The sequence below is a fragment of the Macaca thibetana genome, chromosome 18, assembly GCF_024542745.1.
Source record: "Macaca thibetana thibetana isolate TM-01 chromosome 18, ASM2454274v1, whole genome shotgun sequence".
NCBI lineage: Eukaryota > Metazoa > Chordata > Mammalia > Primates > Cercopithecidae > Macaca > Macaca thibetana.
Window position 1 is genome coordinate 44,015,395 of NC_065595.1, and position 27,820 is coordinate 44,043,214.

At 43.0% G+C, this 27,820-nt stretch overlaps 3 protein-coding genes across 9 annotated transcripts in view; 1 reads left to right on the forward strand and 2 right to left on the reverse strand.

The window, feature by feature from the left end:
* KIAA1328 (KIAA1328 ortholog) overlaps nt 1-27,820 on the reverse strand; it is a 912,897-nt gene that overhangs the window by 479,202 nt on the left and 405,875 nt on the right. The window lies entirely within an intron of this gene.
* Nucleotides 1-27,820, reverse strand: part of FHOD3 (formin homology 2 domain containing 3) — a 490,096-nt gene that overhangs the window by 18,524 nt on the left and 443,752 nt on the right. For all 7 annotated transcript variants that reach the window (XM_050767203.1, XM_050767202.1, XM_050767198.1 and 4 more), the window contains 5 exons: nt 18,650-18,832; nt 16,602-16,721; nt 15,310-15,471; nt 12,347-12,537; nt 3,707-3,899 (listed from right to left, as the gene is read on the reverse strand). In XM_050767203.1, coding sequence (XP_050623160.1) covers nt 3,707-3,899; nt 12,347-12,537; nt 15,310-15,471; nt 16,602-16,721; nt 18,650-18,832 — 849 coding nt within the window. The remainder of the gene's footprint in view (nt 1-3,706; nt 3,900-12,346; nt 12,538-15,309; nt 15,472-16,601; nt 16,722-18,649; nt 18,833-27,820) is intronic.
* The window catches only part of RPRD1A (regulation of nuclear pre-mRNA domain containing 1A), a 711,886-nt gene continuing 710,313 nt past the window's right edge, over nt 26,248-27,820 (forward strand). The window contains exon 1 of the mRNA XM_050767303.1: nt 26,248-26,257. The gene's annotated coding sequence lies outside the window, so the exon portion shown is untranslated. The remainder of the gene's footprint in view (nt 26,258-27,820) is intronic.

Here is a 27,820-nt window from a genome sequence, read left to right on the forward strand (position 1 = left end):
ACCAGGATACATCCTCTTGAGTTGGGAGCTGCCAGGCCCCACCCTCTTGTCCTCATCTGGACACTCCTTGCGTGAACTCCAAGATCACCCGTGACCAGAGAGACTTACAGGGCTCCAGGTCAATCTTCTGGGGCTGTCCCTGAGGTCAACAGTCAGCTTATTTGGTTCCCTGACCAGCACTGACCTCACTTGCAGCTCTGCATCCTGCTAAGAGTGTCCTGCTCTGTGAACCATATGGTAATACTGGCCACATCCTTATGAACCCATCACTGTCTGACAGTCACCAAGGTCTCTCTAAGTGGACTGGCTTCCATTTGCTTGGCTCTGCCTGTCAGCTGCCGGCCCTCCCATCCCATCCCAAGCGCAGGATTCCTCCCTGCCCAGGCTGCCGGTCTGGGCTACCGCTAGTCCTTCCACACGCAGGCCAGCCAGGACAAGTGGGACAACTGCTCCAGCAGTGTGCTCAGATTACTCTCTCCTCAGGAGCATGAAATTAATTCCTTTTTAACATCTCACCTGTTTCTCATGGTGGCCACCTGAACTGACTCTCCGTACTTTTAATTACTTTAGCACTAAACTGCTCTAAGTTACTTTAAATAAAATATCCCTCTTCTAAAATAAATTGAGAGTGAAAAGTCATGTCAATCTCTTGATCATAAATTAAACACACTTTCAATTTAGGAGTGTCCATGAGGTTACAGGGCCAGGCCAGCAAATCAGATTAAAGTGTTTTGAGAATGAACTACGCTTTTGGAAGTTAAAATGACAAACCACTTCCAGTCCATCACATTCCACACTGCCTCACCCAAATGGCATTGTGACAAGAGACAACAGCCCTGTTCCATTACTCTTTAAAAAAAAAATCTTATTTATATAACCTGGGAAGGCTGGCATTTTTCCAGAAATTCACACATGTTCAAGATGCTACATATATAAAATCTTGGCCCTCTCAACATCCCTAAAAGTAATCATCATTCCCTTTCTATAAAAGAGGAAGCTGGGGTTGAGAGAGGTTAAGGGTCTCTCCCAGGATTACTGCTCCCTCCAACATGGGAGGCCTGGGATTGACCAGCCTGGGTTCTCACAGCCCACATCGGGAGTGTGAATGCGGCAGAAAGGCTGTAGTTGCCTCGTGTTGCCTTGTCTGTGTCACCATTTGCTCTTGGGACAACTTTGTACACAGGATGAGGAATTACTTGCTCACTGATTGAGCAAGTAATTACTTGCTCACTTGCCTGGCCTGGCAAGACCCCTGGATGATGAGAAAGGAAGCCTTCTGAATACCCAGAAACAGAGAGAAGAAGAGAGGTAGGTACTCAGGAGCTGGTGCTTGAGGGCTGCAGATTTTACCCTCAGACCTCTCATCTCTAAATGCTACCACTTGCATCCTCGTTTTATTCAGCATGTACATTCAACGTGATTTACTACAAACAGTTTTCTTTAAAATCTCTTCTAGCTCCAACTTTCAGGGAGTCTGTGATTCTAAGTCTATAGTCTGGCTTTGTTTTCAGTGGTGTAAGTTGTGTATATGCCATTTTTAACCAGGTTATGATGTCCTTGGGATATAAGCTTTTCTTTATACTCATATCTTCCTTGGTTTCCCAGGCACTGCTGGGTGCACAATGAGCCCTTAATAATTGAGTTGCAAAAACCCGAGGCTGTACACTTTTCCTTAACGGACAATATCCTAATCTTCCAGCAGAGGGCAATCTTTCTACATGAATGATGCCACTTTGGCCATTAAAAACATGGACCAGGCTGGGAATGATTCCTGATGGAAGCCTGTCCTGTCCAGATTTTAATGGGAATTTAGATATTTTTCAATCAAACTCTAGAAACATTCACCTCTGTTTATGATTGGGAGAGCCAAATGTTTTCAGAGACAGAATTTAAAAATTAGTGGGATCTGTAAAAAATCTCAAGAATTTAGCAAGAAATTTTGATATATCCACATAACTATAAGCATATTCGGCTTGTATTTTTCACCCTCCAATGTGTCTCATAGCCACAAAAATAAGCAATCTCTGTTTTTCAACTTTAAAAAATAATACTATGAATAAAATGTGGGCTACAGTTTGCCCTAGTCGATCCAACATGCTTCCCGGGTTGCTGTCCTCCAAGAGGCTAAGGGTCCTACTGAACTGAGATTTCAGGAGAGGAGACAGAAGACTCTTGGCTGATGGTACTGGAATTCAGAACTGCTTGGGTCGGGGGTAGAGCTGTAGAAAGCGCTCCTTCTGCAGAAAAATGACCTGAGCACTTCCTAAAGGTCTAGAAAATTCCAAGAAAACAAGGAGCTTACGTAAGAGAAATGATTATCCCATGGTTCTTAATAACAACAAAATTGGTAAGTTAATGCCTCTGGCCTTCCATGTAAGTCAGACCCTCAGGAATGTGGACTTCCAGAGAGCAGTAACCAAGTGCCCTCTGCTTGGCTGACTACATACACACATGTCTGTGCACATAGGGCGGCCTCAGTGAGGTCTTCCTAATTGGTTGTCTTCCTCCCCCAAAAAAATCTGCCTGACTAGGGTTCAGTTGAAGTGTGTAATTGCCCAGATGATGGCACGCCCTGTGGCTTAATCCTTTCCTCATTCCATTCCCTCTATTGCCAGAAGTCCATGTGCTACTCAAATGCATGCACAGATGGGAGAAATCCATGGGCATCAATCCAAACCATGAAAAAAAAATCACACTCTAGAGTCCTTCAACAAGTTCCAAATACGACCTGTCAATATCAAAAAGATGACATTATCGTTGAGTCTGTTCAAGAAAGAAAGAATAGTGACTAAAGGAGGATTCCCAGAAAATCTCAGCCTTTTGCCTGGAACTGACCTTACAGTAATGGATGAGGTAAGTGAGATACTAGCCTGATTTTTATGCTTTGTAAAGGCAGATTAAGAACAAGGAACCTGTGCTATGTATCTCCGTTGGTCTCTGGCATCTTCATGTATCCCTTCACACTCCACTTTACTGAGCATCTGTCATCTGAATATGCACTGCCCCCCAAGACCTGGGTGGGCTTGGGGCTGAGACGGGAGAGATGGGGAAAGAGCCCAAGAGCAGGGGAGACATGTAAGTGTGCAGGGGCTCCCCAGGGTGCTACAGGGAAACTCCTACTGGATTTGCTGTCCTCTGGGATCTCTTTCCACCCTGATGTCCCATGAATCAAGGGACTGGCGAGAGCCCATTAGATTATATCTTTGAGCAATCACATCAATTTATTCAGATGCCCAAAATGGGTGGTCCAGGTGTCAACTGATTGGTTACATAGCACCGTTATGATGATTAAAATCATGACTCAATTCCCCAATCAGTACATTTGTCTTTCTATGATAAGTGCCATTATCTTTTATATTTTTCTTGTCTTCATCTAACTTTACCCACATCACAGAGGTAAAAATAGACCCAACATTTAATGTCATCAGCAACATCAACATGCAACACATCAAAATGGGTTCCATGTTCCTATTCTAGCCTCACGTTCTGAACTTTACATCTCCTAGGTCCTTTTTTGTTATATAGCAGATTTTCACAGAAATGGAGGAGGAGTACTTTAAGAGCACCTTTTCAAAGAAAGAATTTTTTTTTAATACTCAAAAAAAAAAAAAAAAAAAAAAGCATAGCTTTTAACTGTGGGGAGAATTCCTGATTGCTCTTACTTTGCAAACGAATGACATAAGGAGAGAGACTGTGTGAAACTCACATCAGTGATCATCTTCCCTCTGGTCTTATTTCTTTCTCTGTGGTTGGCCCGTTTCTGTTTCTGCTGCAAAACCCTTTCCCTGGTTGTGCGATACTCCAGTGCAAATTCACTAATGATCCTGCAGAATTTGTTTATGTTCACTTCCCGAATTGCGTAAGGTGGATGGCCCATAAAGAGTAAAAAGGAGTGGAATCTGCAAGGAAAAAACAGTAATGGCAAGGACTTCAGTTTTCAGAAACAAAAATTACTTGTCTAAAATGTCTCAGTAAGAAACCAATGTCAGAACTTAAAATAAATACTGCTACTACTACTAATAATAATAATAAAGAAACCAACAAGCCACACTCTCAGTAAGAAGACACTGTCCTTCATTCCTGGGGCTTTGAATTTTAAGAGTCTTCTCAAATGAAAATGCAAACAGAAGTTCAACTCACCTTCCCAGTGATGGAGGTTATATCTAGGTGGTAGGACTTCAACAGATTACTTTTTCATTTTGCATACCTGTGTTTTAACATTTTTCTAAAATGGATATATGTAAAACTTTTGTAAGAAAAATGTTAAAGTGGTATTTTAGAAAAATATTGCACCATTTCTAGATTATATGAGAATTGAATAGGAATAAAGAAATGTTGCTTAGAAATTCTTTTAATGAACACTTAAAACTGACGTGAACTTATGAATAACATGTTAATCCACAGTTTGTAAATAGATGCTGCTTTCTGAGTAAATACTTTTAAACATTTCTTGCGATATTACATATAATCTTAATTTAATTAGGAAACACCAAAGAAGCAGAAAATAAATTTATTTTACCTACTTAATTTGTAAACAAAAATGATTAGACATTGTTTTAAAATGTTGTAAAAGAAATTACATGAGCAAATAAGTACCCAATTTTTAGTTATTAGGAAATGAGAAGGAACACAGTAGGAGACAGAGGGAAAGCTTTCTGTGGAGCAAACAATATTATGTAAATGATAACACCATTTATAGACAAAAAATGTTGATCATTCTAATTTGTACAGTTTGAATATGGATTTTTTAAAATAAGGGACACTGGCTTACTCTTTTTGAGAATAATGAAGTAAACATATAACTTATATTTAAAGTAAAGGGCCTAAAAAATGATAGCCAAAACTACATAACTCTTAGAAGAAAACAAAGTAGAAATCTTTATGACTTTGGATTAATGTTTTTAGATATGACAACCAAAGCATAAATGACCAAAGTAGATAAACTGGACTTCATTAAACTTAAAAACCTTTGTGTTTCAAAGGATATTATCAAGACTAAAAAGACAATCTAAAAGATAGGAGAAAATATTTGCAAGTCATGTGTCTAATAAGGGACTTGTGTCAGAATATATAAAGGAATCTTACAACGCAACACTAAAAAGACAAATAAAAAATGGACAAAGGATTTGAATAGACATTTCTCCTAAAAAGATATGCACACAGCCAAGAGATACACGAAAAGCTTCTCAACATCACTAAGGAATGTACATCAGAACCACAAGGAGACACCACATACACCCACCAGGATGGCTGTAATAAAAGAGACAGGCTAGAACAAATGTTAGTGAGGATGTGGAAAAACTGGACCCTTTCCACAGTGCTGGCAGGAACATAAAATGGTTTAGCAGCCATAGAAAATGATCTGGCAGTTCTTCAAAAAGATAAACAGAGTTATTATATGACTTAGCAATTTTTCTCCTTTGCATAAAAAGAAATGAAAATATGTGTACACACAAAACTTTCTCCATGAAAGTTCATAGGAGCATTATTCATTATAGCTGAAAGTAGAAACAACCCAAATGTCCATGGACAGATAAACTAAATATAGCATTGGATGGATATAATGGATATAATGCATGGATAAACTAAATATAGCATTTCCAAATAAGGCCGTGGATGACTGGTCCCATCACCTCTCTGACTTCATCTCTTGTGACTCCAGCTACACTGGACTCCTAGTTATTCCCTGAAAAAGCCCACCTCAGGGCCCCAGACACCATGTGTAGTGTGCAGGAGCCCTAGAGGGACACAGAGGTCAAGGAGCTGAAAGCCTGCAGGGCCTGTGGGGAGGGGTGAGGAGGCCACTCCACAGGGTAGGACCATAGGTCTGACAAGGTATCCAGTACCAGCTGTTCCCCATGCCTAGAATGTTTTCCCCACTGACAGCTGCATGGATGGCTCTCACTCATCCCACAGGTCTCTGCCCAAAATACCACCTCCTCCGAGAAGCCTTCCCCGACCACCCTGCGTCAGGTCACTACCTAACCATTTATACTCTTATTTTTTCTTCCTGGCTCTTATTACCACTTGACATTATATATTAGATATATGATATGATATTAGGGTTGGATAGTACAATATAACAACTATTCAAGATCTGTATGCAGGAAGATTTGAGGGGAGAATCCATCAGCCCACAGCTAGTTAACCACTTCACCTCATTCTAATATATTAATGTTCTGGGTCCTACTTTATACATAAATGCAACCCAAGATTCTTTATCCTACACTTTCTAGAGCATTGTTTTTAGATGCACAGGGGATCCAAACTTAACATATAAATTGGAAATGTTATTTAAGCATGTATTTTACAAACAAGGAGAGTAACAACAAACAAGTAAAGGTCTGAAAAAGATCCAGATACACATTTGAAAAGAGAGAGATTATAGTATTCCTTCAGAAGAACAAAAAGGATATGACTTTGAGGCCGTAAAACTTTTAAGGAATTTTTTGTAACTTTTAGAATACATGATATGAAGATCGTATGGTTATGGGCAGGCTGGCCCCCCAACCAGTACTCCAAAGCACAAGTCAAACATCTTTGATCTGTTCCATCATCTGCCTCTTACTCAAGCCTGCCACTGAGTAGTGTGTCTGGCCCAGAATGGGGAGGGGTGGACTTTGGGCAATGGCACACCAGTCTTGGTGTTTACTTGTCTTCTGCCTGTCTTTCCCCCTTGAATGGCCGTCCATTGCTGTAGTTTGCTAGGCCTCCCAGGAAGGCTTTTGATGTGATTTGACTGTGTCTCCACCCAAATCTCATCTTAAATTGCAGTTCCCATAATTCCCATGTATCGTTTAGGGACCAGGTAGAGATAATTGAATCATAGGGGCAGTATCCCCCATCCTGTTCTTGTGATAGTGAGTGAGTTCTCACAAAATCTGATGGTTTTATAAGGGCTTTCCCGCTTTGCTCGGCACTTCTCCTTGCTGCCGTTATGTGAAGAAGGACGTGTTTGGTTCCCCTTCCACCGTGATTGTAAGTTTCCTGAGGCCTCCCCAGCGGTGCAGAACTGTGAATCAATTAACCCTCTTTCCTTTATAAATTACCCAGTCTCAGATATGTCTTTATTAGCAGCATGAGAATGGACTAATAACAGTTTTCTTCTCCTCCTCTCCCCTGGTCCCTCTCTGTGCCTTTCACAGTGCAACTGTAGCCTAATGGATCTACAGGAGTGAGTGGGTGGGTCTGCACATCCAGAGAGTACAAAAGGATAAAAGGAAAGGTTAATATGCATGTTTAAGAATTAAAGACAAAATCCACATGATTATCTCAATAGACACAGAAAAGACTTTCAACAAAATTCAACACCCTTCATGTTAAAAACACTCAATAAACTAGGTATTAAAGGAATATACCTCAAAATATAATAATAAGAGCCATCTATGACAAATCCACAGCCAGTATCATACTGAGTGGGCAAAAGCCGGAAGCGTTCCTCTTGAAAACCAGCACAAGACACGGATGCCCTCTCTCACCACTTATATTCAATATAATGTTGGAAGTTCTGGTCAGGGCAGTCCAGCAAGAGAAATAAAGGGCATTCAAATAGGATGAGAGAAAGTCAAACTATCTTTGCTTGCAAATGACATGATTCTATATCCAGAAAACTCCATCATCTCAGCCCAAAAGCTCCTTCAGCTGATAACTTCAGCAAAGTTCCAGATACAAAATCAATGTACAAAAATCACTAGCTTTCCTATACACCAACAACAGTCAAGCTGAGAGCCAAATCGGAAAGCCAATCTCATTCACAATTGTCACGAAAAGAATAAAATACCTAGGAATACAGCTAACCAGGGAAGTGAAAGATCTCTACAATGAGAATTACAAAACGCTGCTCAAAGAAATCAGAGATGACACAAACAAATGGAAAATATCCCATGCTCATGAACTGGAAGAACCAATATCGTTAAAATGGCCATACTGCCCAAAGCAGTTTACAGATTCAATGCTATTCCTATCAAACTACCAAAGACATTCTTCACAAAACTAGAAAAAAACTTTTAAAATTCATATGGGACAAAAAAAGAGCCTGGATTACCAAGGCAATCCTAAGCAAAAAGAACAAAGCTGGAGGCATCACACTACCCAACTTTATAAGACAGGGCTACAGTAATTGCAACAGCTTGGTACTAGTACAAAAACAGACCCATATACCAATGGAACAGAATAGAAAGCCAGAAATAAGGTTGCACACCTATGACTACCTGATCTTTGACAAAGCTGACAAAACAAGCAATGGGGAAAAGACTCTCTATTCAATAGATGGTGCTGGGATAACTGGCGAGTCAAATGCTGAGGATTGGACCCCTTCCTTACACTACATACAAAAGTCATCTCTAGATGGATTAAAGACTTAAATGTAAAACTCAAAACTATAAAAACCCTAGAAGATAACCTAGGCAATACCATCCTGGACATAGGAACAGGCTGACAAAGATACCAAAAGCAATCACAACAAAAGCAAAATTGAGGCCGGGCGCGGTGGCTCAAGCCTGTAATCCCAGCACTTTGGGAGGCCGAGACGGGCGGATCACGAGGTCGGGAGATCGAGACCATCCTGGCTAACATGGTGAAACCCCGTCTCTACTAAAAAAATACAAAAAACTAGCCGGGCGAGGTGGCGGGCACCTGTAGTCCCAGCTACTCGGGAGGCTGAGGCAGGAGAATGGCGTAAACCCGGGAGGCGGAGCTTGCAGTGAGCTGAGATCCGGCCACTGCACTCCAGCCTGGGCGGCAGAGCGAGACTCCGTCTCAAAAAAAAAAAAAAAAAAAAAAAAAAAAAAAAAAAAAAAAAGCAAAATTGACTAATGGGATCTAATTAAATTTAAGAGGTTCTGCACAGCAAAAAAAAAAAAAAAAAAAAAAAAAAAAAAGCAAAATTGACTAATGGGATCTAATTAAATTTAAGAGGTTCTGCACAGCAAAAAAAAAAAAAAAAAAAAAAAAAAAAAAAAGCAAAATTGACTAATGGGATCTAATTAAATTTAAGAGGTTCTGCACAGCAAAGGAAACTATCAACAGAGTAAACAGACAACCTATAGAGTGGGTGAAAATTTTTGCACACTATGCATCTGACAAAGGTCTAATGTCAAGCATCTTCAAGGAACTTAAACAAATGTACAAGAGAAAAATGAACCACCCCACTAAAAGTGGGCAAAGGACATGAACAGACACTTTTTTTTTTTTTTTTTTTTTTTTTTTTGAGATGGAGTATCACTGTCACCCAGACTGGAATGCAGTGGCACCATCTCGGCTCACTGCAAGCTCCGCCTCCCGGGTTCACGCCATTCTCCTGTCTCAGCCTCCGGAATAGCTGGGACTACAGGCGCCCGCCATCACGCCCGGCTAATTTTTTGTATTTTTAGTACAGACGGGGTTTCACCATGTTAGCCAGGATGATCTCGATCTCCTGACCTCGTGATCCGCCCGCCTCAGCCCCCCAAAGTGCTGGGATTACAGGCTTGAGCCACCGCGCCCAGCCCTGAACTGACACTTTTTAAAAGAAGACATACATATGACCAACAAGAATACAAAAAAAAAAGCTCAACATCACTGATCACTAGAGAAATGCAAATCTAAACCACAATGATACACCATCTCACATCAGTCAAAATGGTTACTAAAACGTCAAAAAATAACAGATGTTGGTGAGGTTGTGGGAAAAAAGGAACACTTACACACCGTTGGAGTAAATTAATTCAACCATTGTGGAAAGCAGTATGGTGATTCTTCAAAGAGCTAAAAGCAGAACTTCCATTCGACCCAGCAATCCCATTACTGGGTATATGCCCAGAGGAATATAAATTATTCTACCAGAAAGACACACGCACACGAATGTTCATTGTAGCACCAATCACAATAGCAAAGACATGAAATCAACCTCAATGCCCATCAATAACAGATTGGATAAAGAAAATGTGGTACATATGCACCATGAAACACTATACATCCATAAGAAAGAACGAGATCATGTCTTTTGTGAGAACATGGATGGAGCTGGAGGCCATTATCCTTAGCAAACCAATACAGGAACAGAAAACCAAATATCGCATGCTCTCATTTATAAATAGGAGCTAAATTATAAGAACTTATGGACACAAAGAAGGAAACAACAGACATGGGGTCTACATGAGGGTGGAGGGTGGGAGGAGGGAGAGGAGCAGAAAAGATAACTATTGGATACTGGCCTTAATACCTGGGTGATGAAATAAACTGTACAACAACCCCCCATGACACGAGTTTACCTATGTAACAAACCTAACATGTATCCCTGAATCTAAAATAAAAGTTAAAACAAATGCAGGTTTGAACATCCAAAACAAAATTTTCTTAGCCAGGAAACAGTTTTGAAAACTAGGTTTTACCTAAAGAGACAGCTTTTTGAAACTTTTTTATCTGAAGTCAAAATATAAGTATTTAGGCTCATTTGCATGACTAAGATGATCCCACTGGTTACCAGCTATAAGGCCCTGAACTAGGGTTCTTCTCCTTTCTGTGCCTCAGTTTCTCAATGTGTTAAGTTAAAAAAAAAAAAAATCACAGCTGTCCTCAGCTATGATCCTGAGGACTGTTGGTGGGAGAGGGAGGGAAAAACAAGGCACAGTCCTTGGGGCTCTCAGTCCTCCATCTCAATTTCAACAAGAGTCCTGCTTTAATCAGTTCTACATGCAGGGCTCCAGCTAAAGACTTCATTTGAACCCAGGGTGCTACGGTTTAGATAGTTTGGATTGGCCACTTCCTGGTACCACTTCCCTTTAGTCACGCCCCTTTTACTACCCACACCAAAACCACAGTGAACTTCTGGCTCCTCCTGGTCATCCACAATGGGATGTAGACAGGTGAGGCGGGAGCAGCCATCATCTGGGTGACCAGCTTACCAAGGAGAATGGGACAAAGAGAGCAAACACTTTATAGCTTAAGAAATAGACATACCACCAAACTGAGTTTTTAATCTGTCTGGGACAAAATGGTTAACGTAACCAAGCTCAATAGCTTTATAAAATGCTCAAAAAATTACTCCAACTTCATGACATTCCAAATAATAGTTGGTGTTCTCTCTCTCTCTCTCTCCCTCTCTCTCTCTCTGTGTGTGTGTATGTGTGTGTGTGTGTGTGTGTGTGTGTGTTTTAAATGGGGAATTGCTTGCATAATACAAAGCACAGAGGGCCAAACCAGCTCACATTCCCTGCCTCTTTGATTTCAGTAAGAAATCTGACAAAATCTCTTAAAAGTTCCCTTGAGGAAGGAAGGACAGCCAGAAGGTCTAGATAGAGTACAGTCAGGGAGATTTATAGTTGAACAATTAAATTCCAAACGAACTGATTAACAGATAGTTGTCAACCTGGAGGGAAGATTCTGCTCCTTATTTTTGTCCTGTCCAACATTTAAAAACTACTTGCCATTTTCTCAGTGGTCTGGATGAAGACCCTGGGAGCATGATTATCAAAGCAGAAACTGACACAAGCTGGGAGAGGGTTCACGTGCAGATAAAAGTATCAGGTTTTTTAAAAGTTCTGTATAGGCTTAAGAAAGGTGAAAGAAGGAGATGAGGAAAGAAGGGAAAGGCAGGGAGGGAGGGAGGAAGGAAGAATGGGTGAGGGTCCCTCAACTGTATTCTGTGACAAAGCAAAGGAGAAGAGAGTGGTAGCCATGGTAGGAAGGGCCCTGGCCTGGGAAATTAGAAGATCCAGGTTCTAGTCTTCGGGCTGCCACTGCTTTCTGGTGGCACAGCCCTGGACAGCCATGGGTAGTTCCAGACCCCATTCTCCTTGTGGGAAAAACAAGGTCGGACACCTCACTGCTGTGTCTCCAGGGTCTTCTGGGATCCTGTGACTCTGAGGAGGGCTGATCTAGAGGACAGTGCTATGATGGAGCCTGGACCTCACTCAGGTAGGCTGTGGCATAGAGCAGCTGTTGGAGGATCCATTACTGGAGGGTCCTCTGAAGGCCAGCTGCAGATCAGGTAAAAGAGGAACTTTTCTAACAAAGAGAGTTGCTTTGAAAGGGAGTGTCCTCTCTGTAGGTGAAATTCTTCCAGCAGACCCAGAGATGCAGGGTTCAATTTGTTAGGAATCTTACAGATGCAGTTCTTGATAGGTAGGATTTTTGGATCAAATTATTTCTGAGATTCCTTCCAACTTTGAGATTTGATGGCATTATATTATTGTGTAAGAAAAATTAATTAGCCATGAAACTGTTAAACATCCGTATCATCAGTGTACTTGCTATGTACCAAGAATGTGCAAAAATCTGTAAATTTAACCATCAGCTCTTAATTTGCAGCACAAATTTTTCAATATGCCACTGTACTGATTTTCTATAAGTTCTTCAATCCACTTACCTGTTGATTATCCTTCTATGGACAATCTTTAAAATTATAATTCGCTCTGCACAGTCTTTCAGGAACTCTGACATCCGTTGTTTTAAAACCGGTTTCATTTCATGTTTTGCAATTGCCTTGAGGTGATCCCATGAAGCCTTGCATCTTCTCTCCATCTGACATAAATTATCCTGAAGTTGATCAAAGTCAACCTGAAAATCAGAGCGAGAACATTGCAAACACACTGAAACCGCCAGACACCAACCTGAATTGGGAGACCAAACTGCCTCTGGGGAGAAACAAACATCAAAACCAAATTCACATCTTGAAATACAAACATATTTACAGGCTAAAAATTATTCACATGTGTATTTGTCATTATCTTGACATCACATTATTTAGTGATAAAACTGTTCTCCAAATGAACTCAATACATGTGTCACCTTTTTTGGCCATATTTGGAAATAAATCTTTGGGAACTATAAATTAAAACATGATATCAAGGAACCCTAGTACAAGATGAACTAAGATGTCTCATAAATTTTTTTTCAGAGCACTCTTATTCTTCAGCGATAATATTTCTCTTCAAGTTGAGAAATGCACCCTAGTCCGACGAGGATGGCTATGCTATGCTGGGGACCAACTAATGGGCAACCACCTCTCTTCGTGATGATCTCCTTTATAGTGTGAGTGACAAGTTGTTTTATTCACCTACCCACTCACTCATTCCACCAACACTCACGGAGAAACTACACCAGTCTCTAAGCCAGGCACTGAACATAAACACAAATGCTGAATGAGACAACTTCCTGTTCTCAAGGAGGCTGACTGTACACACAGGCGATTCCCAAACTCTGAAGGACACATAGCCCCCACCAGGCCCGTGTGTGTGCCTGTGTGTGGGTGTGAGGGTTGCCAGCAGATGCACCTCACACATGCAAGGGACAGATGTGACAGAGCGCTGGCTGTGAATTCAGGGACGTGCAGACAGGCTGGATTGCCTGAAGGAGGCTGAGATGAGGTTTTCTAAGGTGATGATTTTATAGAATTTCCAGACTAAAAATTACATAAATCAGAGAGATTTTTAGTCATGAAAAAATACATCAGAGGACCACATTTAATAGAGGGATGGGGAAAGAAATTGAGAAGGACGAGAGCGGAGGAAGAAATAGATAAATAAGTGGGTGAGCTGACAGGAGGGGACTGAGGTGGATGGAAAGTAGCTAAGATGGGAAAGGCTGTGTCCAGCAAGCAAAAGCCAGAGCAGCAGGAGGTGCGCGGAGGGTGCGGGGGTTAGGGATGAATGGGAGGTGTGCGGAGGGTGTGGCTGGGGGTGTTGAGCGGGAGGTGCGAGGAGGGTGCGGGGGTGAGGGATGAATGGGAGGTGCGCGGAAGGTGTGGCTGGGGGTGTTGAGCGGGAGGTGCAAGGAGGGTGCGGGTACGGGAATGAGTGCGAGGTACGCGGAGGGTGTGGCGGGGGGCTGAGCGGAAGGTGCATGGAGGTGAGCAGTGCGCGGAGGTAAGGAGCCACTGACAGAGGCAATGCGCAGGGCCTGCTGAAGCCCACAGGGGACTTGCTGGAGTGACCTCAGACCTCCAGGCCCATCCTTAGAAAGACAATGTAGGGGAAAGAGTCCGCAAAGATGGATTTTGTGAGAGGATCTGTGGCACCAACAGGATGAAGACACTCAGTGTCGTGTCTGGTGTGAAGCAGGGAGGCGTGCAAGACACCGTATGTACCTGACTTCCTGATGCTATTGCATCAAAAAGAGAAGGCGAGTTTAGGCAGAGCCCATGGGATTCAAGTATGCAGGGTTTCATGGCACTTTGAGGAAAATGATTTGTCTGAAACCAAAGGAATCCTGAGTCCAGATAGGAAAGGCTTCGCTTTCTCATGATACAATGAGGCTTAGAAAAAAATTCTGATAGGCCAGTTCAGGGTCCCCTGCTCGGTGCACCTGGCAGAGGCCAGCCTGCAGCTCTGGAGGTAAGTGGAGGAGGCTCTCGGCCACCAGGTCCCCACAAGCCAGGGCTGTGGCAGAAGGCAGACAGAGAGGAAGGGCCCCTTGAAGCAGGCCTCAGCAGCCAACCCACATCCTTCCCCACCTTTGCCCACCACTCTCTCTCTTCTTCTCATGCTGGATTCCAACACACCCCAGTACTGCCGGCTCTCATGCTCCAGCCAGGGGTGTTTCTAGAAGGTTCCTTCACACTGGCCTGGTTGCTGTACCCTATTTAAGGGTGTCTTTCACCCCTGCCCCCTACCCTAGTGAGTTTCCTGTGCTCCTAAGACCTTCACATCTCCCAGTTCTGGTGTGTTTGGGATCCCTCCAGGGGTTGGTCAGCCTCAGGGACCCCCTGCACTAGAGGCAGCCAGGTGTCCACATACTACGACTGTCTCTTTTCTAATGAAGCATAAGCTCATGAAGATATTAACTCTGCATTTGCTTTAAGAGCTTACAGCTGAGGGCCAAGGCCATATACTGTTTACAGCCCTATAAAAATGTTCTCTTTGGGTAAGATCATAGGGACTGCCGATCTCTGGTGAGCAGGGGCCGGAAGGGCCCTGTTTTCTGGCTCCACACCTCACTGCAATGTCCTATGGACATCTCAGGAAGAGCCAAATTGCATCTTTTTAACATGGTTGCCCACCTAAGACAAGCTGTGCTGTTTCAGTGTTCTGGAGAATCCACCCTGGTGAGTAACAGTGCTCAACAGTGGACACAGGCTTTAGGAATGGGATGGCAGGCTTGCCTTGCATACCTCAGTAGGAAAGAATCTGACCGAGAACCAGAGATAGGAAAAATATCTTAAAATTCATTAGAAATGCCACAAAACAAATCATATTCACGAACTCTAGAGCAGAGAATGCAGGCGGCACTTGGGCATTTTACTTAATAGGGCACGTGTTCCCCGAGGATGACGGATAAAGACCCCGTGGCTGTGGCGAGACCAGCCCCACTCCTCGGCATCCGCAGACCTACCTTGGCTGACCTGGTGATGGCCCCGATCTCCGAGTACAGATCGGAGCTGTCTGGGAAGTTTTCCACCACCATGGTGCACACGTGGTGGAGAAGCGACTGCTTGTGCACTGTGTCTTTGACTTCTGGAACCTTCTCGAGGTAGCTTAACTCAAACGCTTTGGCCTGTTTTGCAAACATCAATATACAAGACAAGTTTCATGCAGGCTCTTAGAGAACAGCACAGATGGTTAGAATCAATTCCCAGCTGCAGTCACCCCAACATTCAGTTTCTCTGTGACTGAAGCTCCCGGGGCCACATGCTCCATGAACCAGGGCTGATCACATGTGGGCCAGCCACACTGAGAATGAGGGAGCCTCTAGCCCTTTCCCACCACAGCCATGAGCCATGTCCCAGGGCTCACCCCTAAATCAGGGTGCTGTGGGACTAGGCTCTTACATCTGTTTATCTACTTCCTCCTCCCTTTGCGTGCTGTCACCTACTTCCTGGCCAAAGCTGGGTCAATTTTAAAAAGTTGCTTTTCTTAATAGCTAATGCATGTTGGGCTTAATACCTAGGTGATGGGTTGATAGGTACAGCAAACTACCAGGGCACACATTTACCAGTGTAACAAACCTGCACCTCCTGCAAATGTACCCCGGAACTTAAAAATATTTTTTTAAAGTTGTTTTTCTTTAAGCATCAAAATGCATATAAGCATGAATATTTGAGTGATAAGCTCAGGAAAAAAAATGGGGCAGAAGAGTTTTCCAATGTCAAATTTGAGAGTAGTTACACTTCATAAAGAATCATGTGTGTGTTTTCTGTTTTCTTATTTGTAGCAAGACACTGGTTGAAATCTTGAGATGGAATCTTGCTCTGTCACCCAGGCTGGAGTGCAGTGGCAAGATCTCAGTTCACTGCAACCTCCACTTTCCAGGTTCAAGCGATTCTCCTGCCTCAGCATCCTGAGTAGCCTGGACTACAGTCACGTGCCGCCATGCCTGGCTAATTTTTTTGTATTTTTAGTAGAGACAGGGTTTCACCATGTCAGTCAGGATGGTCTCGATCTCCTGACCTCGTGATCTCAGCCTCACAAAGTGCTGAGATTACAGGCGTGAGCCACTGCACCCAGCCCAGGCCCTGGTATCTTAAGAACAAAATTCCTTCTAGATTTTCAGCAAGAAGATACAAAAGTCATTTGTTCTACTGTGCTTTGGGGGACCTGAGGTACAACCTTCATCAGCAATTGCTGGGCAGGGATTTTGTGGCAAGGGGGGCGGGGGCTGCAGGATGAGGGATGGGGATGACTTACATTAGTTCCATTTAGAAAGTTTCCAATGGCTAAGAGAGTAGACAGGATAAAGCCCAAGGTTTTATTGTTCTCCAACTGGTCTATTCCTTCCTTCAGGTCCAGGAGTGGTTCTGCTACTTCCTTTCAGTTAAAAAAAAATTAGACGATAAAAAATGTACAATTTGGCTTTACTTTGTTCTTTTGACTTTCTGTATAAGGGAACACGTGGTGCTCTCCCCAGCACGAGGCAATCCCCCGCGATGGGCATTGTTCCTAGGTATGGAAACGTGTGGCAGGGAGAGCCTCTACTCCCCAGACCCTGCAGTGGAGACCAAAAGGACCTTGTGCTGGGGTGACAAGGGTTCTGGACTCTCCATTCCTGCCTCAGGGAATGCCCTCCTCTTACTCTCCTTCCTGGCTGTGGCTGACTTCTGGGAAACTCTTCCTTCCCATCTTCCTTCAGCTTCTAGACCTCAGTCGTCTTCTTTGCTTTTTCTCGTTCCAGGCAGATTGGCAATGAAAGTTGTGGCCTCAATGTCCCTGAACTGCCCCAGGCCTCCTCCTCCCTTCAAGGCACTCCATGGTTAGCCACCTCTCAGCCTGGGCTGCTCACTAGAAGGCTACTGCCCTCACTAACCCACTGCCTTCATGATCCCCCTCCCTCAGACCTCCAGCCCACCCTGTAACCTCATGGCCTCCATCTCCCCTACCCTCTCTGCTGCTGTTCTGTGGCCCCCACTCCTTTGTCTTGACTGAGGCTCTCCCCCAGACTATATCCCAAAGCCAGGAGATCCAGCTTCAGTTTCTCCAGCCCAAGTCCTGCCAGGCTGACCCAGTGATCTGTTTTCTCCATGATGTTACCTCCCTTAGCTAAAGAAAGTCACCTGAGCACGCTGGCTGGTCTTGTGACCCAGTCATAGCAGTCACCTCAGCAGTCCTAGGTGTCTTTCTCTCTGCTTGACTTCCTGATGAATTCAAATACTGTAGTTCCCTCCTGAAGTCCCCCAAACCCACCACCACCTATCTGGCCCTCAGTATAGGACCTTGCTCTTTCCTTTGCCAGAAGATGGAGACCACATAGCCTCTCCACTTGGCTTTATTTTTTTAGAGATGGGGGTCTCACTCTGTTGCCCAGGCTGGAGTACAGTAAGGCGATTATAGCCCACTACAGCCTTGAACTCCTGGCCCCAAGTGATCCTCCTGCCACAGCCTCCTGAGTAGCTGGGACTACAAGTGCATGCCACCACACCTGGCTAAGTTTTTAAAATTTTTGTAGAGACAGGGTCTCACTATGATGCTCAGGTTGGTCTTGAACTCCTGACTTCAAGTCACCCTCTTCCCTCAGCCTCCCAAAGTGCTGGGATTACAGGTGTGAGCCACTGCACCTGGCCCACTTGGCCTATAGAATCTCTTCTGGGGACTTCCTCTCAACTAAGATCCCACACAGTTCACTTTCCATCTCTCCCTTTTCTTCTCCACTGGCTCCTTCTGTTCAGCCTGCATCAAACTCCCACTGCCCTATTCCAGAGAGGATGCCCATGTCCTCTGCTTTCTACTCAGGAGGAGCCTCCTCAAGCTTTCTCCATTAAGTCCCCTTTCCTTCTATTCTCCCCCCAAACTCTTGCAATAGGCATCATCTTCAACTTTCTACCAGGGATACTCTCTCAAAGGGACCCAAAGACCTGCTAATTGCCATAGTCACTGGCAGTTTAGGCGATTATCATCAGGTGGAAGGATTATAGGAAATTTATTGTGCTTTTCTGTATTTTCCACATTTTCTATAATGAGAATATAGGACCTGAAAAAAAATTTAACTGTTTTGCTTTGTAATCAATCACCTGGTGCCCACAATCTAGTGTCTGAGGCTGGCACCAGGCAGACACTTTAGAATCAGCCTCCATTGGCCAGCTGCTGATCACCTGGTGTACACACGACCTGCTCATTGTCAACTCACCCTCCACACCCTATGCCAAGAATGACATTTCACTGCCTTAATATTGATCAATGAAAAACTGCCTTTCTCAATCCTGTGGATGTGGGATCAGCTGCCTCTCTTACTGAGAGCTTACCTTTTCTGTAGTTTCATAATCCATTTTGAATGCCCAGAGGTGAAGTCGTGCAGAGAGCTCGCTGATGGAGGAGAGGGTGAGGAGGAACTGCTCTGCACTGCCCAAGGGGATTTCAGGGTTGGCCAGCTGAGCTTCCTGGATTTTCTGCTTCTCCTCGTCGGTGGGAATCATCGTTAGAATTTTCTGGAAATATGAGATGATATATTTTCTCTTAGTGATGGACCCTCCCCTGCCCCTTCAATGTTATAAAATTCATATTATAATTTTCCAACCAGGTAATAGAGGTATCTACAGGTGTTATATTGTCATAAACCGAATATACTTGAAGCAACTTGACCCAAAATTTCAGGGTTTTGCACACAAAGGACATTCTAGGCAAGAAAGGGAGATGGGAGGTGAGAAAAAGATGAAAAACAAGACACAAGATTAGAGAACAGCTCCCCAATTCCCTAGGAAGTAGAGTAAGACATGTCAAAAAATATGCTTTGTAGCACTTCTGGATTAATTTAAAAGCTTACAAAAATGAATCATTTTCAAATAACTCAGATTGACTTTTGTTCATGTGACATTTAACTATTTTAACTGTATTTCAAAACTTACATAGAAATGATAGTACCTTAAGTAATACTAAACTTAAGTCTGATTACAGAAAAAATTATGATGGTATCTAGAAATACAAGCTAATAAAAGAAGTATATCTTTTTACTTCTATTTGTTTCTGGTAAAAATCAATTGTGGAAGGCAGAGAAGGCAAAAAGGCACCAGAATACATACGATTCTCATACACTCAAATTCCTTTGTGATTACATTTTTTAAAGTAAAAATTCTCATGTCTACTCTTACTATTCCTATTGAACATCATATGGAAACCTTAGCCAGGTACATAAAAGAAATAAAAGGCATACAGACTGGAAAGGAAAAAACTGCTCATATACACAGATGTCATAATTGTCTGCATAAAAACTATAAGGAATCTACAAAAAATTTCTAAAACAAAAAAGTGAGTTTAACAATGTATGATGTAGGGTCAAAACACAAAAATCCATCTTATTAGTTTGTTATCTGCACATTTATAATAAACTAAGTTTTAAAAAAATGCTATTTGCAATGAAACACATAGGTATAACTCTAACAAATCCTGTTAAGTATCTTTATGCTAGAAACTAGAAAATGCTGATGAAAGCAATCAAAGAAGATAGAAACAATAAATACATGGAGAGACATACTATATTCATGGACTGAAAGACTCAACACAGACAAGATGTTACTTCTTCCAAAATTGATCTATAGATTTAATTCAATTCCAATCAAAACACCAGGATGATTTTTTTGTAGATATATGATGCAGGACAGGTGAGCCCCAAAATTGAGCTTAGCCTGGGATGGTTTTTGGCTTTAATCAGGAAAGAATTCAAGGGCAAACTGGTAGTGATAGACTGAAATTTTTTATTGAACAGTATTGCTTCTTCTGGAGCAGGGCTAACTCCTAGGCAGTGTGCCCAGGGTCAGCAAAGTATGGGCTCTTGGCAACAGTATTTATACTCATGTAAATCTATTTTCAATTATATGCAAATTAAAGATCAGGTCAACACAAATTGAGGGGTGGGTTGTTTAGAACTTTCTAGGAAAGGGACAGTAAGTTTTGGGTCTTGCCCTGGAAAGGGGTGGTAACTTGTAGGTTGTTGCCATGGCATTTATAAATTGTCATGGCTCTAGTGGGAGTAGCTTATACCTGTGAGCAATGAGGGCAGCTAAGGATTGCTTTTGTCTCCGTCTGTGGTTTTCATCAGTTTTTTTGCTTTACCCCATCTGAACCAGATCTTGTTTTGGTCATCAGGGTTGGGACCAGAAAACAAGTCCTGCTGGTCTCCTACCTTATATAGACAAGCTGATTCTAAAAGTTACATGGTAAAGCAGAAGAACTAGAACAACTAAATTTGAAAAAGAGTAATCTTGGAGAAATCATATAACCTGACTTTAATAAATAAAAAGCTATGGTAATTAAGACAGTGTGTCATTGGTAAAAGGATAGACACCTAGATCGATGGGACAGAGTAGACAGTTCAGAACAGGACACACAAATGTGGCCCATTGATTTTGAAAAAGGTACAAGGCAATTCAATACAGACAGGATATTATTTTCATCAAATGGTGTTAGAACAACTAGACTCCATATGCAGAAAAAAGCAACCTCAAGTTAAACCTTACAGTATACATAAACAAACTCAAAATGGATCACAGATCTGAAAATAAAATGGAATACTATGAAACTTTTAGAAGACAACATAGGAGAAAACTTTTATAACCTATGTTAGGCAAAAATTTCTTAGACATGATTCCAAAAAAGAATAAGTTAATAAACCAAACTTCATCCAAATTAAAAACTTTTGCTTTGTGATAGACACTGTTAGAGAATAGAGGACAAGCTGTAGTTCCTCAAAAGATTAAATATAGAATTATCATACAACCCAGCAATTCCATTCTTGGGTATTTATCCTAGAAAAATGGAAACTTACTTTCACACAAACGCATGTACATGAATATTTGTAGTAGCTTTATTCATAACTGCCAAAAACTGGACCAAGCTAAATATTCTTGAGTGGTGAATATACAAATTGTAGTAGATTCCCTGCAATGCAATAGCACTCGGCAATAAAAGGAACAAACTATAGATATATACAATGATTTGAATGAATCTCAAAGGCATCATGATGAGTGAAAGAAGCCAGTCTCAAAAGGTTACATGCTATTTACAGGACATTCTTGAAAAGACAAAACCATAGTGATGGGGAATACATAAGTGGTTACCAGGTTCCAGAGGTGGGTTGAGGGTACAACTACAAAAGGGCAACACAAGAGTTTTGTTGGAAGATGGGACTGTTTTAAATCCTGATTGCAGTGGTCATTGCGTGAATTTATATGCTTTAAAACTCACAGAACCATATACCAAAAAGTCGACTGTACTCTGTATTAGTTCAAAAACTAAGAAAATAAATAACAAAATGAGAAACAGGACTCTTGACACCACAGTCCCTACTTATGCAGATGTTTACACAAGTGTGCATCAGGATGTATCTGGCTGGGATAGATGTAGTCCTGGGCTTGATGAGGGTGTTAACAGGCAGGACTGCCTTAGTTTATCAGAAACCAATGATGCAAAACTGCATTGCAGTTGTGCATTCAGGCTGTAGTCAATGTAAAGTTATCAAAGGTGAGCCTGAGACACCTCCCTTTCCAACTTTCCCTTCACTGGCTCTCCAATCACTGAGGCTTTGGGTGGAATTTGAGCATCTGGAGAGATATGTGGTGGCAGTGCTCCTTGCTTTCCCACAACCTGGCACATGTCCCACCTGTTCACGCAGATAGCGTTAAGAGATAGCCAAGACACTTCAAGCAGATGTTGCCTCTTTAAAAACATGCATGATTTAAACTCAATTAGTTTTCTAAATAAATGCTTCACTAAAATTTGTATTTTAATTTCCTTAGCGCTGCCATTGTTTTTGGCATGACCAAAATTCCAAAATGAAAAACTGTCAACACTTTGTACAACCTTCAGAAGACGTCTTCCTGTAATGAATTTTGTTGCTTTGTTGTTTTGAGAAAGCAATTACTCTTCTTTTTGTTTTTCATTTATCTAATTTATACTACTTGGTCAATGTTGAAGATTTATGAGGTTGCCACCTGCCAGTTTATTTTATTTTTTTTACACATCACTGACAATAAGAATAGTTGTAAGACAGTGGAATGGTAGGTTAAAGCCACCTCCTATGAGCCCCTCCTATGAGCTGATGGCCCTTGTTTTTTGTGAGCAGATGATAATGTGATGATTATGAGGTGGTATTTTTAACTTGCTTTTCTAAGTCAGTAGATTTATTGATAATTTCATGATCATCATTTCATTTCACAGGAAAGCAAACATCAAACAAGACCAATATGTTGATAGGGATAGGAAGCAGAGAAGTTCTAGGCAGAAAAGGGTGGGGTCCCTGGCAAAGGCCCCACCCTCAAGCCTGGAACTGTGGCCCAAAGTGAGAACTTTACATCCCCGTTTTCCCACCTTTTCCAAAACCACCCTTTGTCTGCCCCACCCCCATCCTGTACCCATAAACCCCCAGGCTCCACTGGCAGAGAGCAGAGAAGGGGAGAAGAGGAGAAGCAGCAGGACATCAGAAATTGTGGTTTGATGTCAGAGAGAGGCAGCTTGACTTCAGAGGTATGGCCTGACAGAGTTGCTTCCAAGAGGAGTACAGCTGGGGATGGACAGACTCTGGGGGAAGATCACTTTCCCATTCCATCCCCTTTCCAGCTCCCCTTCTTGCTGAGAGCCACTTTCATTGGCAATAAAACCCTCTGTATTCACCATCCTTCAATTCATTTATGGGACCTGATTTTTTTTCTGGATGCCAAACAAGAGCTCTGGTGTCACAGATGTGGGCGCTAAAGGCTGTCACACTGACCCTCTGCCCTCACTGGTGGAGAGCAACCACCTCACACAAAAAAGCAGAGGGCCAACTGAGTTAACACTTAAGCCATCCACGATGGCAAAGCTAAAAGTCGTACTGTACACATGCCCTCTGGGGTTTCAGGGGTTGCAGGTACTCCCCGCCAGACACCGCTGCAGGGCCCACATGGAGTTTTGCTCCTGCTGTTGCCCAGAAGCACATGCCCCGGCCCCTGCACTCACTCACCTGTGTGCTCCCACTCCTTAGAGGAGTTGAGAGCTATGAGCTGAGTAAGCAAGGCACCCCCATCACAAGGCCTGTGAAGGGGTCAGGGAAAATTTCCTGTTTCAATGTGATAACCTCCATGTTTTTAGCTTTTGCCTAGACAGCGTCCCTCTAGCACTGCTCTAAGTATATTTGCTTTTGTATCTGAAAGTCATTTATTTTGGAGAAAAATGCAGAAATCTCCTTTTTTTAAAAATAGACCCCAATACTATTGGGTTCAGCCATTTCATTTACCTGCACATGAAACCATGAGTAATTCTTTTGCCCTGTGAGTTTTAAACAGAACCCTGGCTACAGCTTTGGATAAGCATCTGCCACAAGGATTTTGGTGACTGCAGTAGAAAGTTGAAGCCCTGAGGGCTATGCCTGGTTTGCATACAATGTGCATATTTGCATGAGAAAATAGTGTTCTATCTGTGTATTTACATTCCTATAGCAACTTAAAAAAAAAAAAAACTTTAAAGCATCTTGATAGTATCTTCTTTCATTCTTAGATTACTCATTGAGGCACATTAGGGCAGAAATTACTGTATCAAACTCACAGACAAAATGATTTGCCTGAAGCTAAGCTGGATCAACAAAGGCAGAGCTAGAGAAGAATCCAGGGGCTACCTCTAGTTTCTAGCACTAGCCCCATAGTTCATAGGGATTCAAATTAATAGTGAATAAATTCAACCATAAATGCAAATTAGCAGTGCAGCTAAGCCACTCAGTCATCAAGATATTCTGGTTCCCTGGCACTGCTGAGTCAACTGTGACTCTCTGTGGTCAGGTTCGTCTGCATATGTCCAGCACCCATGCAGCTGGACACCTGTGGACAGGCACTGTGCAGGGTAAACTGCTTTCAAAGATGCTGTCATTTTTTATCTGTGGCCAAAGAAAATTTCTGTTTCTAGGATGCTGATTGGATTGGCAGCCAAGTTGGGCCAAGTTAAATGTTGTTTGGGACCATTCAATTGTGCTACCCTCTGAGTGGACACAGACTCTATAAAAATTAGAGAAGAAAGAACAAGAAAATAAAAATTGTCATACTTCCATTTATGATAATTTGATGCCATTTTACTTGGGGAAATATCATTAATGCTACTTAAAGATGGCTGCAAAATGATTTTCTGAAGTTTAATACTCTTATGAAGAATGACTTCCTTAATGAAGTTAACTACTCCTTCAGGTTTTCATGACAAACCTGGATACATACCATTAGGTTGCTAAGCAAAGCCATGGGATGAAAACATTCTAATTATGTTTAGGTACACAGAGCTTTCAAACAACTCCGTTAAGCCATGGTGCCAGGCTACAGTGCTTGCATCCAAGAAGCAGACAGTTTGGCTAAAGGCCCTCTGGGTGCAAGCCGGAAATCTCATTAACAAAGATCTGTATGTACCCAATTGCATGTCTTCTCAGTCCTGATTTAACTCTTGAACAAGCCTAGAGAACAAGCTCTGGGTATTGGTTTGGCACAGAGATCTAGATCATCTATCTCTACCTCTCAGGTCCCTAAGATCAATGGCCCAAGATAGTAGGTGATGCCTGAGAGTGCCCTGGATTCCATGTTCTCCAAGAGGGCTGTTTCAACTGGAGTCTTCTCAGCTGTGACTGGGAAGTGTTGAGGGATCTATATAGTCTCTGGATTCACACAGGCAGCCTTTAGATCAGGGGCTCTCAACCAGGGTGATTTTGCTCCTAGGGGGTACATGACAATGTATGGAGACAGTTTTGGTTGTTGGGGGAGGGTAGGTGTTACTGACATCTAATGGGTAGAGGCCAGGGATGTGCTAAACATCCCATAATGCACAGGACAGCCTCCTACAATAAAGCACTGTTTAACACAAAATGCCAGTAGCATTGAAGTTGAGAAACCCGCCTTAGAAGAGAACATAAAAATGTAACTCTCTGTTGTTGTGGCTATGAATTTACTGAGGACTCATGATGCAATAAAATCTCAGTAAGGGCTATCAGTGTTTGCTATGGCCGTGTCTCCTCACTTCAAATTGCTCCGTAAGTCAGTCACTCCTGGGTAGCAAATGTAGGCAGCACAGTGAAAAGGGCTGCGCTGCTGCGTACATGTCTCTCCCTCTCCTTTCAGATTCCCTCTTATTCTCTGAGCCACACAAACCCAGGCTTGAAGGGCCCCTTCAGGGCCAGCCACCCCGCAAAACCACAGCCTGTATTCTGGATTCAAGCTTCAGAGCTTGCATCCGGGCTCCCCGGCTCTCTGGCACACTGGCTTGGGAGCCTGGGCACACACTAATGCTGGGACTCCCGTTCTTCATTTTCACGTTGGGGAGCATATGTACCTCATAAGCTTTGATGAGAACCTGTGGCAGGCGCCTACCTGGTGCCTGGCCCACAGTAAAAATCCTATGAAAGTCAGATTTGGTGCTGTGCTGCTACTACCATATCCATCAGCATCATAGCTGTAATTATTCCTTCCTGGATCAAAAGGGTGTTCAACTGGAAACCAGCCAGACAAGAAAAAATAATAATTTGGTTCATTCTAGAATCTGAGTAACTTACTGTATCTGAAACTTTCCCCACCTGGGGAAAGTTGCATTTCAGGAAAGAACAAAGGCAAAATCAAAGGAATAAATTTCTCCTGAGGGACTTTCAAGTTCTCATGACAAGGAGGAGAAATATTTTTAAAGGGTCAGTTGTCCTTTTATTCTTTTAACAGGCTGGCTCTAGCTATCTTTGTAGCCTCTCTCTGTATGAATCTGAAGCTTTTGTGCTCTCTAAAGGATCTTGTTGTGTAAATAGGATGGCCCAAGAGCCACTGTCTTATCTCCCCTAGAGGACAAATGTGGGATTCAGTCAGGGTGGTGGGAAAAATTTTAAGAGGATATTATAGGAAAGAGAAGCAAACCTTCTTGGAAGGCCGGGGGGTTGCATCGCTTTAGTAAAAGATTTGACCGAAAGCAGCCTAACCCTCTTTACCTTGAGTTGATACCAAAAGAGCAAATAACAAGGGAATGTTGGGGAGTTTATCTAAATAGCTTGTTTACTCATGTGGTCCTAAGACTAACCTTTGATTATCCGCGGGTGCATGATTGCTCTCTACTGGGGGTCGGCAGTGTTAATTTCCCTCTAGTGGTGTTTACTCAAGACCTTTGTCACTTAATCTGTACTAAATAAATGTGAACTTCACTAGCTTATCAGGGCGGATGCTGCAGATTCAGGAGCAGAAGCCCCTTAGCCGCACTGACAGACAAAATATCTGTCAGTGTATGTCTCTCATCTGTCACTGGGTTAGGGTCTGCAGGTCGGACCCCGCAGACAGACACTTTGCACTTGGTACATCCAGGTCCACCCAACAGCAGGCCACTGCCCTGCTCCTCCCTTGTTCCTCTAGGAGGGTCCCAGAGTGGGATGCATCACACTGAGGCCTGGCCTGCCCCTTCCTGTGATCCGGCAACTGCCTCAGTCTCTCACTCTGTATCTCCCAGCTGTCTCCCACTCACTCCTTCATGTCCCCTGCTCTGGTCTGCCGTGTGCCCTTACTCTCTCGATAGGCCGGATTCCTGGATTCGGGTGGGCCCTAAATCCAATGACTGGTATCCTTATAAGAAAAAGGAAGTTTGAACACCGAGGAGAATGCTGTTTGAAGACAGAGAACACACCTGGATATGCTAACCGGCTTTGCTGCCTGGCCTGGCTCCAGAGCTCAGGGCACAACTTCTTCTGCCAGGAAAGAAGTGCATTTCCCTTATTGTACTTGTTCCTGGAAAAGGGAGTGTATGTTTCTCAGAGTAGAGCTGCTTGGGCCTTATATAGGTTTTCTAGGGGTACCATAATAAAATATCACAAACTGGGTGGCTTAAACAACAGAAATGTATTCTCCCACAGTTCTAGAATCTGGAAGTCCAAAATCAAGGTGTCAGAGACCATACTGTCTCTGAAGGTCCCAGGGGATGAACTCTGCTTTTTTTCAGTGCTGGTGGTTGTCCACGATCCTTGGTATTCTTTGGCTTTTAAAGACATCACTGTAATTTCCATCTCCGTCATCACAAGGCATTCTGTATATCTCTCTGTGTGGTCTCTGTCTTCAAATAGCACTTTCCTCTCTGTATTCAAACTTCCCTCTTCTTATAAGGATACCAGTCACTGGATTGAGAGCCCACCTGAATCCAGTATGACCTCATCTTAACTTGATTACATGTACAAGACCCTTTTTCCAAATAAGGTCACATCCTGGGTGGGCATGAATTTGGGGGTCCACTTACTAGAGCCTGCAGTTCAGGCCTCTAGTAATGGCTTTTCCTGTGAAGGTCCCTTCCTTCCAAAGCATGAAGGCATGCCCAGTGGGCTGGGTGCAGACCCCTCTGCGTACTGTGTGCCCACTGCTCCCTCCCATTCCCAGGGCCATGGGTGATTCTGGCCAGAGGCCCAGGCCCTTCCTCACCCTCAACTTTTCTGTAGAAGGCTTGCTCTCCCTCTCTGGAGTCAG